Here is a 15,329-nt window from a genome sequence, read left to right on the forward strand (position 1 = left end):
CCCCACCACGACACACACTCCTTGATGATTGTTTTTCTAGGGGGAAAAAGTTTGGCAGGTTCCAGCTCACAAGGGTGAGTGGAATAGAAAATGGATGGATGGAAACACAAGATAATGAGATCTGTTCAAATGTATAAATAATAAATCAAGTTCATGCAACACCAGTGGACAACTGGTTAGCACATCTGCCTCACAGTTCTGGGGACCGGGGTTCAAACCCCGGTCCCGTTTGCACGTTCTCCCCCGTGCCTGCGTGCGTTTTCTCCGGGCACTCCGGTTTCCTCCCACATCCCAAAAACATGCGTGGTAGACTCTAACACGCCCGTAGGTGTGAATGTGAGTGCGAATGGTTGTTTGTTTCTATGTGCCCTGCGATTGGCTGGCGACCAGTTCAGGGTGTAGCCCGCCTCTCGCCCAAAGAGAGCTGGGATAGGCTCCAGCACGCCCCCGTGACCCGCGTGAGTTTAAGCAGGACAATAAATGGATGGATGGACGAATGAAGATGCAACACGGTTTATTATGACTCATTCCAACTTGTGGGCAAGTAAAAGACAAAGATGTGAAGTCGAACCAAATAAGCAGATTTTCAGAATTCCTTCTACTCAGTAAAGGTTAGGACGGTACCGCGTTTTCTGACTTTTATCTGGCACTCAGATCAGATGTTGGCGCACACACACAAAATGTGAAAGTAGTTTTTATCTGCGGTTGGGTTTACGTGAAAACAAAAGCTTTGTCGTGAAGTTTATTTATTTATTTTGTTTAAATCATCATTTGGATTTGGCACATTGGCAGATTAAAGGTGACAAAGTCAAGCCAAAGCTTAAGGGCACATAAACCTTTTGAACAGATCCATTGTGCACAATACAAAAAACAACATGTATTCTCTTATATAGAACTTATTTTGTATCATTATTACTAAAGGGCAGTTGGAACTCGTGATTATTAGACAGAGACCTACACAATAAACTGCGGACTCTTTTGGCTACTGTTGGATTTAGCCCATTTTTTTAGGCCTGAGAGGCCAACAAATACATCATTGGGGAAGAAAGAAATACATAGACGGCAAGAAGCTGATTCGCAATTCTTGTGCAAATCAACACCTCAACACACACTCCCATAATGTAAGGCAGATAGAGGTGTCATAAGAGTTTCGATAAATGGTTGACTTGCACAAAATCATGTAGAGATTGAAAGCTAGACAGAGGCTTTGAAATACATTGAACTGATGGAAAGCATCAAAGTGTAAAGAATCATCTTTTGACACAGAAATTCTAAATTCGGCTGGCTTAACAGAAAGCAACCAGGAAAACAACAACTCTGCAGCTGTTTGACATGGTGATCGAAATAAATCTATATCCAAGGTATTATGGAAATAATAAATAGACATTGCTAGTAGTCAGGAGCACAAGGCATCATTTTGTCACTCTCCAGTGATGCGGATGGATTTGTTTTGAAAAACAAGGTTCCTTTTTTTTTTTTTTTCCCCCCCCAGGTACAATTTATAAAAATGACAAAACACTTTTCAGATGACAATTTATGAAAACAAATGCAACTACATATAAACCTGTATGTATGTAAATATGCACAGTACATGGATACAAGTCTTAGGCCACCCTTAGAGCTGGAGTTTTAGCACGGTTGCACTGTGAAGCTTTATTCCCATCCATCTTAAATATAAAAAAATTCTCTATCGTATATATTCACAATCATGATTATATAGAGTATATCTGCAGCTAGATCCTGATTGTAATGCCAAAATGTAATGCACCCCCTCTAAGTTTGAGCAGTTTTTTTGGTTGTTTTTTTTTTTAAAACAACAAAACTAGTGGAGGCCCGAGACTTTTGCGAACTACAGTGTGTAGAGCAACTGAAGGAAATTTCAAGTGGGAGTGAACCAGAGCAAACCATGGAGATAGATCATCTTTAGAGTGTCAAAAATGTAGAGCACAAAAAAACAGTGAAATGCTTCAACAAATAACCGTCGGGGTAAACAGCTGTTCAATCTGACTGATAGAATTTAAAGTGGTTTGAAAGGCAACCAAACCAACCAGGGAAGCAGCGTTTCCCCTGTTAGAAAATGATGAAAAACAAAGACCATTTAACTTCAAACCTCTCAGAAGCAGAGATATGGACCAGAATAGTAAAATGTAGGCGAAATGAGGAACAGCCAATGACTGACCTTGACTCAGAAGTGTCTTACTGGACAACTAAAACTGAACTGAGGCGTACATGATCGGACTGCAGTACCTTGAATAACCCTCGGCGAGAGAACAAGAGTTGATCCCGCTCCATGAGGCAATTTGGCAACAGGATTAAATGGTGGGAAAGATAATAAAAGAAGTGAAATAATGGTTAGCTTTGGACATAAAGGAGATGAACAAGATGACACCAAAGAAGCATGCAAGCAAAGATGAGAAAGACAGAGAAAGTGTGGCGAGGAGAGAGGAGACTTGGTCACTTCCTGAACGAGCTCTTGAGCTTTAGCATGCGCATTTCTTCTCATCGGGTTGTGGGCCGGAGAGCTTTGTGGTCCCCGTGCCATTAGAAGGCTCTGAAGGCGGTTTGTCCACACACTGCTCCATCCTCTTCATGACCAGGTCCAACAGTGTGATTACAGACTTTTCCACCTCCACCCCAGTCGCGGCGCTTGTCTCGAAATATGGGATCCTGCCAGCCAGAAGACAAGTCAAGTCAAGTCAGTTTGATTTTTGTAGCCCCAATTCACAGCAGATGTTATCTTAAGGCACTTTCCGTGGCAGCAGAGGCAAACGGGGAAAACATAGGGGAAGCCGGATTTGAACTGTGAGGGAGATGTGCTAACCATTGCAGACATTGTGTACAATTAAACCGAAATATAATTTTTAATAATACCTGTATGTCCCCTTTAAGACCCGAAAGATGCACTGAATAATGTCAGAGATCGTTAGATTAAGAACATGACAGAAGATGCAAGACTGATTGGCCCGCTGGATTAAAAAGAGATAGAGATATATTCCAGTGTGGCATAAAGTATAAAGTATACTTGTGCAAACAAAAACCAAAGCATGTTAAACTTATTGTATCATTGTAAAACATGTTTCATCATGGACACCCGAGCTAACATTAGCGTCAGCAGTTCTCCTACAAGCAAGGAAATTTAGTCTCATTAACTGAATGAAAGAGGAGAAGAAATTAGATTTATTGTGACTTCAATGGTTTTGTTGTTATTAAATCACACTGAAATATTTATCACACGATTTACGGTCTACACAACTATATTGCAGCTGTTATTTTTGCTCAGGGTGAAAGGAATGTCCGTGTTTTTTTTTGTTTTTCCTCATTTGAAGTAGAAATGGCACTCTGTATTAAATGACTGGTCTGGCCACATGCACACGCCAGAAACCAAAAAAAACCAGAGCCTCGGAACTGCGAGGCGGGTGCAGTAACTGCTTGGCCACTATGCTGCCTGCAGCATCTATTGCACACTGTACTCTTCTGGACATCTGGACATACCCGTATTTATCTGCCAGCTCCTTTGCTTGTTTTTCTTGAACCTCACGCTGGTCAGCCAGGTCTGCCTTGTTTCCAACCAACACTATGTCTGGGTTCTCACAGTAGGCATTGGTTTGGAGCTGGCCTGGAAGGCAACACGAGGCAACCTATTGAGCTCATTTTGTTAAATGAGCCAACAAACATTTCCACTTTTGTCTACGGCCGTGTCAGTAGCTGGGATTCGACGTCAACAACATACTCATCCAGTTTCTGACATTGAGGAAGCTCTGCTGGCTGGTGAGATCAAACATCAGCAGGAACCCCATGGCGTCTCTGAAGAACGCTGTAGTCAGACTGCGGAACCTAGAACACAAACCCAACAACCGAATGAAGCTTTATCATAATTCAGACATTCATAGTCCAGTCAGCCACCACCATCCTACCCAACAACACTTACTTATGGTTGGATTTGCTCTACACTGCAAAAAACAAAAACAATCTATAGAATTTACACAATCAAAATAGTTCGGAGGTCGGAACATGATGGTGTGGGGCTGCTTCACAGCAAATGGTACTGGTAAACTTCACATTATTAAAGGAAGGAAGGATGAATGGGCAAAAATACAGAGACTTTCTTGACAAAAATCTGCTGCCATCTACAAGGATGATGAAAATGAAACGAGGGTGGCCATTTCAGCAGGATAATAATCCAAAACAAAACATATTGCTAGGGAAACTCTCAATTGGTTTGAGAGGGAAAACTATAAAGCTGCTAGAATGGCCCAGCCAATCACCTGACTTGAATCCAATCAAAAATCTATGGACAAAAGTCAAACTCAAGGTCCCTAAAAGAAGATTTGAAGACTGCCTGTGGGGAGGAATGGGCCAAAATCACACCAGAGCAATGCATGCGACTATATTTCTCCATACAGGAGGCGTCTTGAACCTTTCATTGCAAACAGAGGCTTTTGTACAAACTATTAAATAAATGCCAATTGGCGTGTTCAATACTTTTTCCGTGTGTCATTATTAAACACAACTTAATTTCTGAGCTTATTTGTTCTACTTTCTTTGTATGTATGGATTACTTGGGTTGTTCCCAACATCTGGTGAAATTTTCATGTCAATAGCACCTTCGGAAATATATTTAGTGAGGAAAAAAAAGTGACGCGTTAAATGCTTATTTCAGCCGCTGTAAGTCTTTGTGTCCACCTCATACCACGGAGTTAGTCAGCTCATTGTTGTACGGCTCTAAAATCTTTAAGAACTTTGGAAAAAGAGTTTGGTAAGATAACGTTACAGAGGCTTTTGTTTTGGTGACATTTTAAATGCTTTTTGCATGGTCATGGGCTCGGCATTAGCGAGGCTTGTGGCAAGTATTCTACCATTTTAATCATGGATAGAGTAGTAAATTAGTGATTTATTTTTATTATTATTATTTTTTTAAATATTAAAGGAGTGATTTAACATAATTTTGGGTTGGTGTTGTGTTGAATGGTATAGGATGGAAATATAAGGTGTAACACCATTTTGCACAAAGCAGTGTTTGGATACTCAAGCAAAATGAAAAAAATATATTCATTTAGCACGTTTATTATTTATTATTATTATTAATTTAGCACGTACAGTGTGCTTTATCAAACCTGAGACTAATTGCGGCGAGAGATGTGGACGTCCTGTGCAAGCTAAATCTAAGATGATGTCATTCATTATATACTTGTCTTTAGCACTCTTTAACCTGGGAACAGGTCAATAAACACTGGATTATCTAATAATCTCATAATGAACATATTCATATTCATCTCAACACACTGTGTATTGTTGTCTCTAAACCTCATTAAAATGTATCATATGGGCATTCGAGGGCTCAAAGGCTAATATGTATTATCGAATACAAATGGACTGTAATAAAAACACGCACAAAATATGTATTACATGTAAATGTCTTGTAAATACATCCAACACAAATGCATAAAACTGTGCAATAAATGACAGCTGTACGTAGGTGCATTGATTCAGTGTGATTGGTTTATCTGTCTTTTTCATTTAAAGCTCTCAAAAGTATCATTAAAAACTTATATAAGTGACTGAGTCATTCTAAAGAGCGTCATTCATCCTTGATTAAAACCTTTTAACAGATCAAATCCTTTTACGGAGTAAAGCGCATGCGCAAACACTGTGACCACGAATGTTGTGCACGTCCATGAAAACACATGATGTACATACTTCTCTGAGTAAACATGATGGGATTATCCATATCACATAACCAGGAGTCATCTCTACTGGTAGTAGGTTGGCTTTGGTATTTTCGGCCCCATTTTCCTGTTTCATTATCAATTAACCATTTCTGAACTATGCTAAGAATGCATACGCATATTTACTAATAAATCAAACCATGAAATGCATCTTATTTAATTGATTCGGCACCTTAGCAATTATAGCTTGAGTGACTACATTTATTCAAATTTCCACACCTCTCCTGTCCAGCTGTGTCCCAGAGCTGTAGGTGAACCTTGAAGGTTTTTCCTGCTGTCATTCCATTGGGGTTGGAAGCCGTGTACACCTGGGGAGAAGTGTCGCTTTAGATTAAATATGGTGACATTTTGAGGCAATTTAAAAAAAAAATGAATAAAATAATTCCTGCCTGTTGATTTAATATCCCTCACACAATCAAAACAGTATCCATCTACGAAAATTATGTATTTCATCAATCAATTTCCAGTCAACCACAGTGGCGAGGTTGACTGGACAACGGCCTCTGTCAATTAGTGACCTGAATGAAACCCCCAGTAAGAAAGGGGCCGGGGAAATTTGTTGCTGACCCCTCCCACCCTGGGTACCACCTGCTCCCCACAAGAAGGCGGTACTCTGCCCACAGGTCAAGGACCACACGCCACCTAAATACCGTTTTTTTTCCACCCCCCCCCATTTCTCTTTTTCTCTCCTTTACAAGTAGCACAGCAACTGATGGCACCGACACCCCCCCACTCCGACCCCCGGAAGGAAGCACACACTCGCCAACATCCCATATAGTCTGTATTCAGCATATCTGCTTAGGTCTATTTCTATTTGTGATTTTATTTTTATTTGGTTTTTATTCTGCTTATCTAAAATCTTATCAACAGTTTTTAATTTGTAATCACATTGCAATTTACTTGTTGGGCACACGGCTAATGTGCATTCATTGTCTGTCTGTTTGTTTGTTTAGTCCTGTCCCAAATGATTTTAAATGTCTGTTTTAGTGCTGCTTGCCAAGTCAAATTCCTTTGCGTCTACTTGATGCATTTGGCGAATAAAGTGATTCTGATTCTGATGCATCCAAGTACACTTTACTGGCAGGCTGTGTGATAATTCCAATGGTTTCCTTGGCAATCATAGAGTGGGAGGTGCGCTCATGAATCAGTGAGTCAAAAATTCTCCAGTTTTCGTCTGTAGCCTACGAACTAAGAAGTGACACCTCAACAGGCCTGAAATGAGACAACTGGACACGGGTGAGCACTGTGGTCCACTGCTTGTGTTTGTGTATCTGCGGGAAGCCTCGGGCGTCCTTCACACCTTTGATTGGGATAGATGAGACAGAGTCACTGTCTCTGACACACTTAGAAATAATCCACAAAACCAGCACAGTTTCATTAAGGCAGTGTTCAGCTCTGTTCTGCTTAAAATGTGTGTGTGTGTGTGTGTGTGTGTGTGTAAAACGTGGCGAACATACATGAACATACTATTGGTCCGTCCCCACGTTGGTATGTTATTTTTTTTACAAATTATTGACAAATATAAAGTGTTGAATAAGACTTGCTCTCTTTGATAATGGAATGTTAATGGCTCAACAAACGTGACATTTTTTATGGTTCCTGAAAAGTTGTTTGGGAGATGCGAGCCTAACAATACTGCGCTCAGTAGACATTTTCATATGCAGACCCAACCGCACTGGTATCATTAGAATCAATTGGGTGTTGCAACTTGTTGTGATATTAGTGATGCAGATAATGGATAGTAGTGTTGTCACGGTACCCAAATTATGAGTTTGAGACTATATCTGCATAAAGTACCGTGATACCTGTACTGAAACAAAACCATGGCAAAAATCTAAACCATCACTAAAAAGCAGTGGGATGATCACTGACAAATCAACTTCAAATACTTTTATATTTATTTCCATTTATTCAAAACATGATATATGACAAACTAATTTAAGTTTTAATGGAATTAGCTGATTCGTAACACTTTTTTTTTTTTTTTTAATAATTAGATCAATGCCTGCATTATCATATACAGTATATGATGGATATGTGCGTTTGTATGTATGGAATATTGTACATCTAAATAGAGTATACAGTATGTATGATATATACAGTCATGAAAAAAATTAGCTCAACCTTCTTTCTTCAATTTCTTGTTCACTATAATCCCTGGTACTGTACCACTAAAGGCACTTTACCTGAAGAATGCAAAAGCTTAATTGTATTATTAAATGTAATTTTGGTTATTATCAAGAAAACCATGGAAAAGCGAGATATCAGCTCTTATATTAAACTCTTGTGAGCTATTTTCATTGTCATCATTACCTTTGTTCAAACAAAGGTACCTTTAGTTGCACCTGGCATTAAAAATGAATAAGAAACTGAAAAAACAGGGGGTCCAATATTTTTTCCATGACTGTATTATTTCTATTTCTATATTTATACATACAGTACATTACTCATACTTAATACTCTATTTCAAGCTTTTTTTATTCAAGCTTTTAATGTTCAGTATTCTTGTATATGACTGCACTTGATATCTCCCATTGTAAGCAACACATTGTGCACCCACTCAGTGCAGTGCTGTTTAGTCATTGCATACGGAGACAAGACACTGGGGGAAAAAAAGTGAACCTTTTTGCTTGATAGTAAGTGGCTTTCCGTTTTTTATTCTTCTCGAACTGTCCGATTTCCGGAGCGGTCTCCGACAATGAGCGTAGCCTGTATCCGGGTTGGAGCGCTTCATGCTGGGCTTCCGTGCGGTGCGCACCCGTGCTAAGTCCTCCCACGCTATCGATCTCCTGCTGGTAACACTGACTCTCGTGAGCATCGAATGCAGTATCCCTAAACAACACAGGAAAATCCACTGCACACAACACGGACTTTGCTCACATTACCTCATAAGCTGCGGACTCTGAGGTTACATCCCGGAGTGTTAACCTTTCTGCAGCAGGCAGGAGCTAGTCGGCAATTTGAAGCCATTTGATTCTCCCCGCTCCCACACAACTTCTTGGAAGACAAGGCAGCCATTGGCTGACTGTCGCCTTTTTTAGGCACTGGCCTTTAAAGGTCACATATTTTACCAAACCAACTTTTTCTAGTATTTTGGGACGTAATACTGGCTCTATGGTGCCTCAGTAAACATGTGAAAAATGAACTCAAATCCTCTACCCATTTCAGAGTTTCAGACATTTTCCAGCCAAGAGGCCTGAAATCAGTTCCTTTGAATTTCTCGAACTTATCTACGTCTAGCGAAGTTATCCACCAACCGCTCCACTCCCGGACCAGTGCTGATAAAACAAACACGTCTGCTCTCACAGGTGGGTCTTCTACACAGAGGCAACCAATCAGAGGAAAGGGGGCAGTCTTAGCCAAATATGGACAAAGTGGATACAAAACTGGGTCAAACAGAAGTAGGGCCTTTTCTGCACGCTCGTATGACAAAAGCATGGTGTTTTTTGAAATGAAATTGAAACTTTATATACTAGATAAGTCCATGTTAGAGAGTCACTCTATTGAGGTCTAAATAGTCAAAATATGGGACCTTTAGGACACCGTATGAATTGAGCGCTGTCGCGCAAGTTACTTATGTTTTTTTTTTTTTTTTTTTTTAAACTACCGGTACTGGGAAGAAGGGGGCAAAAATTATAATTAAAAAAAATACAAAATAAATAAATAAATCCTGGTACCGTGCTACTTTGAATGTCAAAATACCTCGGCACGCTACTGGTATCGGTACATGGTGCAATAATAATGGATCGTGAACACGATAGGACAGAGAAATGAACCTTGTTTTTCCAACTTAGAACAATCTTGATTGGACCACAGTCCTTGGTGGAAACAGGGCCTACAAGACCTATGAAGGACACCGTTTGCGGGTACCCAGGTCAACTCGACCTTTTATTTTTAATACAGCAAACGACATGTACATTGAAATGTATTGTAGTTATCAGAGATGTGTGTGTCTGTCAGATGGAAATAACAACAAATACTGTACATTATATTAACTGTGAATTGAAAGCATTATGTTTGATTCAATAGCATCGCTAACGCTAATGGATACATAAAGGTCCTCAAGACGAGGCATCGATTCATGATTAGATAACTTGGGGAAAAAACTACTGTGACATTCACTCACTCACACATATGTATGCACATGCACACACAGAGTGGAAGTGAAGAACAATAATTTATCATATGACTCATCTGAAGCCGTGGGATAAAATTAGCGCTGTCAGTATTTCCAGATATGGAGGGTAGCACCATACGGTAGCATTAAAGCTGTTCAGATTTCAAGCATAACATAAAAGGTTTCAGAGTATTTTGTTTGTTAAACAGTATAAGATTTCTAAAATGGAAAAATTAGAGAATGTGAATGACACATCACTAGAATAGCACACGGAGCATAGTCAAGGCTGAACTGTTACAAACGTTTTTTGTTGTTGTTGTTTTGAGTTAGTTTTTTTTTTTTTTTTTTTCTTAATTTGGAGTGGCAAAATTGTCTTAGCCCAGAAATGCTGTAGCGAGTGGCAGTTTCTGCATAGTAGCGTCTGCTCTGACAAGAATGAGCAGTAGAAGGAAAAAAAAAAAACATTTTTTGTTTTTTTTAGCAACTTGCAAACAGATACTGTAGATGTAAGACATACTGTATCTCTGTGCTGCTACAACCATCTTGACAGTTACGTGACAAAAACAAACAACTCTCTCTCTCTCTTGTTCTTGGCAAAGGTAATGATTACAAAATCATGTAATAAAATAAATCCCCTCCTTACACCACCACTTTCATTCAAGGGTTTAAGTTAGAAGGCTGCTTCCAGTGTCAGTGCAATACCCAGTTAAGAAATCTATCAATCTTATGAAAAGTGTACTGAATGTTATACTCATTGTCCATATTTTAAATCTGTTTTTAGTTTTTGCTCATTTGTATATTGCATCGGTGACTTTGTGGGTGTGTACAATTATATGTTAAGTCTTATATGTTAAATGAAACCAAGAGCTGATAACAGCCACGCCAGCATCTCTGAACTCCATGGACTGACTTATAGTCCATAGAGTTCAGACAGCTGGGAACTAGCAGTGTTCCCATGTGAATATTCCCCACTTCCAAACTAAGAGCAGTCACATGATGCCAAACAGACATGACAAACTGCCCCATGTAATCTGTTTAACTTGTGCTATTTTCAGAATACAAACAACTACAACCTTGTCATCATCCAAAAAGAAAAACACCACAGCCAAAAAAATGAACTGAATGATTTCAATAGTTGGCTGCTCTGTGTCAGCAAAAGTCATGATCTATAAGAGGTTAGCGACAAACTCTCCACTTACCTTGTGATGACAAAGGGAAAAGGTCTGGCATCGAAACTGGGAAAATTAAACTACTCAAAGACCATGCTAATGACACCGAATTGTTAATTTTGCTGAATTAACAAACAAGTCAAGAGTCAAGAAACATGCACACATGTTACGCTTTTGATGGTGGCAGCCTTACCACTCTTTTTTCCCTGAAGTCGATGCCGACTGTGGTGATGAACTTGGGGTTGAACTTGTTATCTGTGTATCGGTACAAGAATGTTGTCTTCCCCACACCGGAGTCTCCCAGGGCAAGGAGCTTTATCAGGTAGTCATAATCCCCATCAGTCATAGTGATGACCAATAGAAACCTGTACAGGAGAAGACACAGATGCATGTTAACATCTGGGCATACGCCCTCGATTTGGTAAATACAGTGCATCTGGAAAGTATTCACTTTATCGACATTTTGAGATGTTACAAGCTTCATTTCAAAATGGAATACATTCAGTGTCGATCCAGAAATAAGGGGCAAATCACAATTTGACCACGTTTTCACAGGCGCACTGGGTCATGAAACATATCTCTTTCTCTCGCTCTCTCTCTCTCTCTCGTTCGAGCCAGCGTCGCCACCACTCGGCATGACAACCAAAGTGGGATTAGTGGCTTGTGCATTGATGAAGAAGGCAGCTAGCTAGTTGCCAGCACCAGTATGAAATGCAGGACACGTTGACCGTCAACACTTCAAACGTACGTTGCGGTAATAAATATACATGCTTCAATTCAGTACCAAGCAGCATCGTGTCCTGTCTTCTCCGATGTGCCGCTACCCCGCAGCCAGGAAAGCCCGTGAGCCTGACTGCTTAGCCAGCACTGACTGGACGCATTGAAGCATTTTACGAAGCGGGGGGGGGAAAAAACTAAACCATTAACACGGTTCACACACGGCAGAATGAGCGCGCTCACTTTAATGTTTATCAGGAAGCCCTTTTGAGTTTTAACAGAGGCAATTTTGATTCGTGGGCAATAGTCGCCTCGCCACATCCTGTTTCAATTAGCCAATTGGCGAAGTGGTGAACGGGCAGCACATACGATGAATTGCCCATGCATGAAGCGGGCAGGGTGTGCAGCGGGGTGACCGCCCTAAGTCTATGGTGGCTGCGGCCATCCTTGGCCCCACCCCTGAGCCTATCCCAGCTGAATTTGGGCGAGAGGCGGTGTACACCGTGGACCAGTTGTAAGCCAATCGCAAGGCACAGATAGACAAACAACAATTCAATCAATGGATTTAGAGTCTTCAGCTAACCTAAGGAGCATGTTTTTGGAATGTGGAACCTCAGGAAACTCATGCAAGCATGGGGAGAACATGCAAACTCAACACAGGGAGGTTGGAGCCCAGATTTGAAGTCCTACCCCGAGAAATGAAAGGGAGATGTGCTCACCACTTGAAAAATATTTATTTGAAAAATAAAACAAAGAATAATAATAAATCAATCAATAATAATGCATTATGGGGTGTTGTGTGTAGAATTTTAAGAAAGAACAATGTATTTAATTGTGGAATAAAACTGTAACATACAATGTGAAAAAAGTGAGGTGCTGCAAATTTGCTTGCAGATTTACTTTCCAGATGCATGCGTGAAAGTAGCACATTACTTAAGAGTAGAAACTTGAAATTCAAATAAATGGTGTTACACAATGGTAAGGTTGCTGCAAAGGAGAAACAAAAACTAAAACTATACCATAATACTAATACTACAATAACATTGTAATGTCCTATACGAAGTCAAAAGGAAGTCGGGACTGATCTCTATTAGTAGGTTTAACAGTTTGATTGAAGAGGAATCCGGAGTATTTGGGATCATTCTCTCTTTTTTGTTGATGGCTTCAGGGTTAAATGTGGAATGTTTAGGTAAACTATCATACGACTCCAATTCACACAGCCAAGACAGTTTAATACAGAGAGGCCGTACTTCAACCAGCAGAACGGCTTACAATCACACCAACTCTGATTGCACAGAAACTGAAAAATACATCAATCAGCACTCACTATTGCGAGCAGGTGGTAAGATGGACAGCTAAATATTCAACTCGACAGCCATGGATAAAATAAGACTTTTGAAAATGACGGGCACACGCAAGACTACAGGAGTCGGAGGACCAGCTTATGCCCATTAGGAGGAGCTGAGGAGTCAAATTTCAGAAGAAAGTCAGGAGTTTTTTTGTAAGCATCCTGCTTTTTCCATTTTTTTTTTTTTTTTTTTTAATACTTGAAGCTGACTAAGTACTAGTTAGAGACAATACTCCGCTTTCAGCAAACAAGAGAAATGGATTAGTGCTGGTTTTAAACATTGAGAAATTGGGAATGTTGGACCAGTGCTCCTTATGACTCTCACGCGATACTTAAGAAGGGAGGTGCACAATATCTTAAGTCACAGCCTGTGAACACAGTTTCAGTCAGAGACAGATAGTTGTTTTAAAACACCAATAGTGCCGACATTTTTCCCCTGGTGTGTTTTTTTTCCCCTCCCATCTCTGTGCGGACATACACTTGACAGAATATGTCATGTTTTGGGCAAATTGTACCTTATGTTTAAAACTTACAAGTACCTTTTTTTTTTTTTTTTTTTTTATTACTGGAAATTAAGTTACATTTGTTTTGCAACTAAACCAAAAATATACAAGTAGTAATAATAATAACAATAACAACATTACTATAATAATATTCCCTGTTGTCTTTAGCTCCATATTTGGAAATTTTAATGTTAGTATTTCTTCAGAACTGCATTGATTACTGTTTCACGTCTGTAAGGAACGTTGCTTAAATGATTAATTCTTGAATAATCTAACAATTATCATGTGATGCCTGCTTTTATGAGGAGGACCTTGAGTTCAAAAATGGAAGCAAGCTTACCTGAATTAGGCAATAAGAATGATAATACAGTGCCGTGCGAAAGTATTTTTTCCCCATCTCTAATTCCTATATTTTTTGCATAGTTTTCCCACTTTAATGTATAAGCTCATCAAACAAGTTTAAATATCAGACAAAGATAACCAAAAAAAAATCAATAAATGCTTTTAATTATTTGGGGGTGGTGGGCGGGGGGGGAAACTATTCAAAGTTACCTGGCCCTGTGTGAAAAAGAAATCCCCCATATATTAAATCATAACTTAACTGTGGCTAATCACATTTTTTGGGAAGCAGAGTTTATTTTCACTGATCGCATCCAAGAAATGATTACCTCCAAAAATTTTCAATGAAGAAATCACTTAAATAGAACCTGTATGACAAAATGAAGTTGGCCAAAAGATCTTAAAAAGCTGCAACTAAATGCCACGATCCAAAGAAATTCAAGAACAGATGAGAAAGAAAGTCATTGACGTCTATCAGTTTGCAAAGCGTTACAAAGTCATTTCTAAAGCTTTAAGGACTCCAGGCAACCACGGTGAGAGCCATTAAAAAACACGGAACACTGGTGAACCTTCCCGGAGTGGCCGGCCAACAAAAAAAATATCCCAAGTGCCCAAGAGCACAACTAAGAGTCATCCAGGAGGTCACAAAGGACCGCAAGACAACATTTAAAGAACTACGGCATTGTATCTTTATTTGGGTTATCCTTGCCTGATACTTACATTTGCTTGATTCTTTTAAACAAAGTAGGGAATCTATGCAAAACAAAAATACGATTGTGAGAAGGAGCGGCAAATACTTTTTCACGGCACTGTACGTAGAAAACCGAGCGTCAATGTAATGTTGGCTGTCTCATGTATTATGTCTAAAAATCTGTCAGTCCTGAAATGGAAGAAGCCAATGTGGGGGGTGGGGCTGGGGTGGGGGGTACGTGTTAAATGTGGGCAGTCAAACCTGCTGATAGGTTGTCATGTCTTGGTGGAGATCAAGCAATACTGTAATGCAAAGCAGCACGGAATGATCAGGATGAAGAGTTTAATCTAATTTAGGTGACAATACATACCATTTACAACCTTATGCAAATAGGTACCCCAAGATGTACCCTATACAGCAGCTCCTTCATAACAGAAATACAATATTTACCGACGATCAGAAATATTGCTGCATCGATTAATCACGTCGAGCTCGTAGTCGAAAAAGTAGACCCAAGAGCATGCTAAATCTTCTCTCTCAATAACAAGGAAGAACAAAACCATAAAGCACCACAGAGATATTAAAAATGCATGAAGAATCAAACACAACAGGGGAGATGGGAAACAACCAGCGCAGTAAATGCACAGACAGTGTGTAGCTCTATGGCAGTGATTTCCAACCTTTATAGAGTCAAGGCACATATTTTACAATGGAAAAAT

The 15,329-nt window shown here is 39.7% G+C and overlaps 1 protein-coding gene across 7 annotated transcripts in view; it reads right to left on the reverse strand.

The window, feature by feature from the left end:
• Positions 1–497: 497 nt before the first annotated feature.
• rab27b (RAB27B, member RAS oncogene family) overlaps positions 498–15,329 on the reverse strand; it is a 58,147-nt gene continuing 43,315 nt past the window's right edge. For all 7 annotated transcript variants that reach the window (XM_061747393.1, XM_061747390.1, XM_061747387.1 and 4 more), the window contains 5 exons: positions 11,206–11,377; positions 5,946–6,034; positions 3,731–3,834; positions 3,493–3,616; positions 498–2,667 (listed from right to left, as the gene is read on the reverse strand). In XM_061747393.1, coding sequence (XP_061603377.1) covers positions 2,481–2,667; positions 3,493–3,616; positions 3,731–3,834; positions 5,946–6,034; positions 11,206–11,358 — 657 coding nt within the window. In that variant the 5' untranslated portion in view covers positions 11,359–11,377 and the 3' untranslated portion in view covers positions 498–2,480. The remainder of the gene's footprint in view (positions 2,668–3,492; positions 3,617–3,730; positions 3,835–5,945; positions 6,035–11,205; positions 11,378–15,329) is intronic.

Source organism: Phyllopteryx taeniolatus, chromosome 15 (assembly GCF_024500385.1).
Source record: "Phyllopteryx taeniolatus isolate TA_2022b chromosome 15, UOR_Ptae_1.2, whole genome shotgun sequence".
Classification (NCBI taxonomy): domain Eukaryota; kingdom Metazoa; phylum Chordata; class Actinopteri; order Syngnathiformes; family Syngnathidae; genus Phyllopteryx; species Phyllopteryx taeniolatus.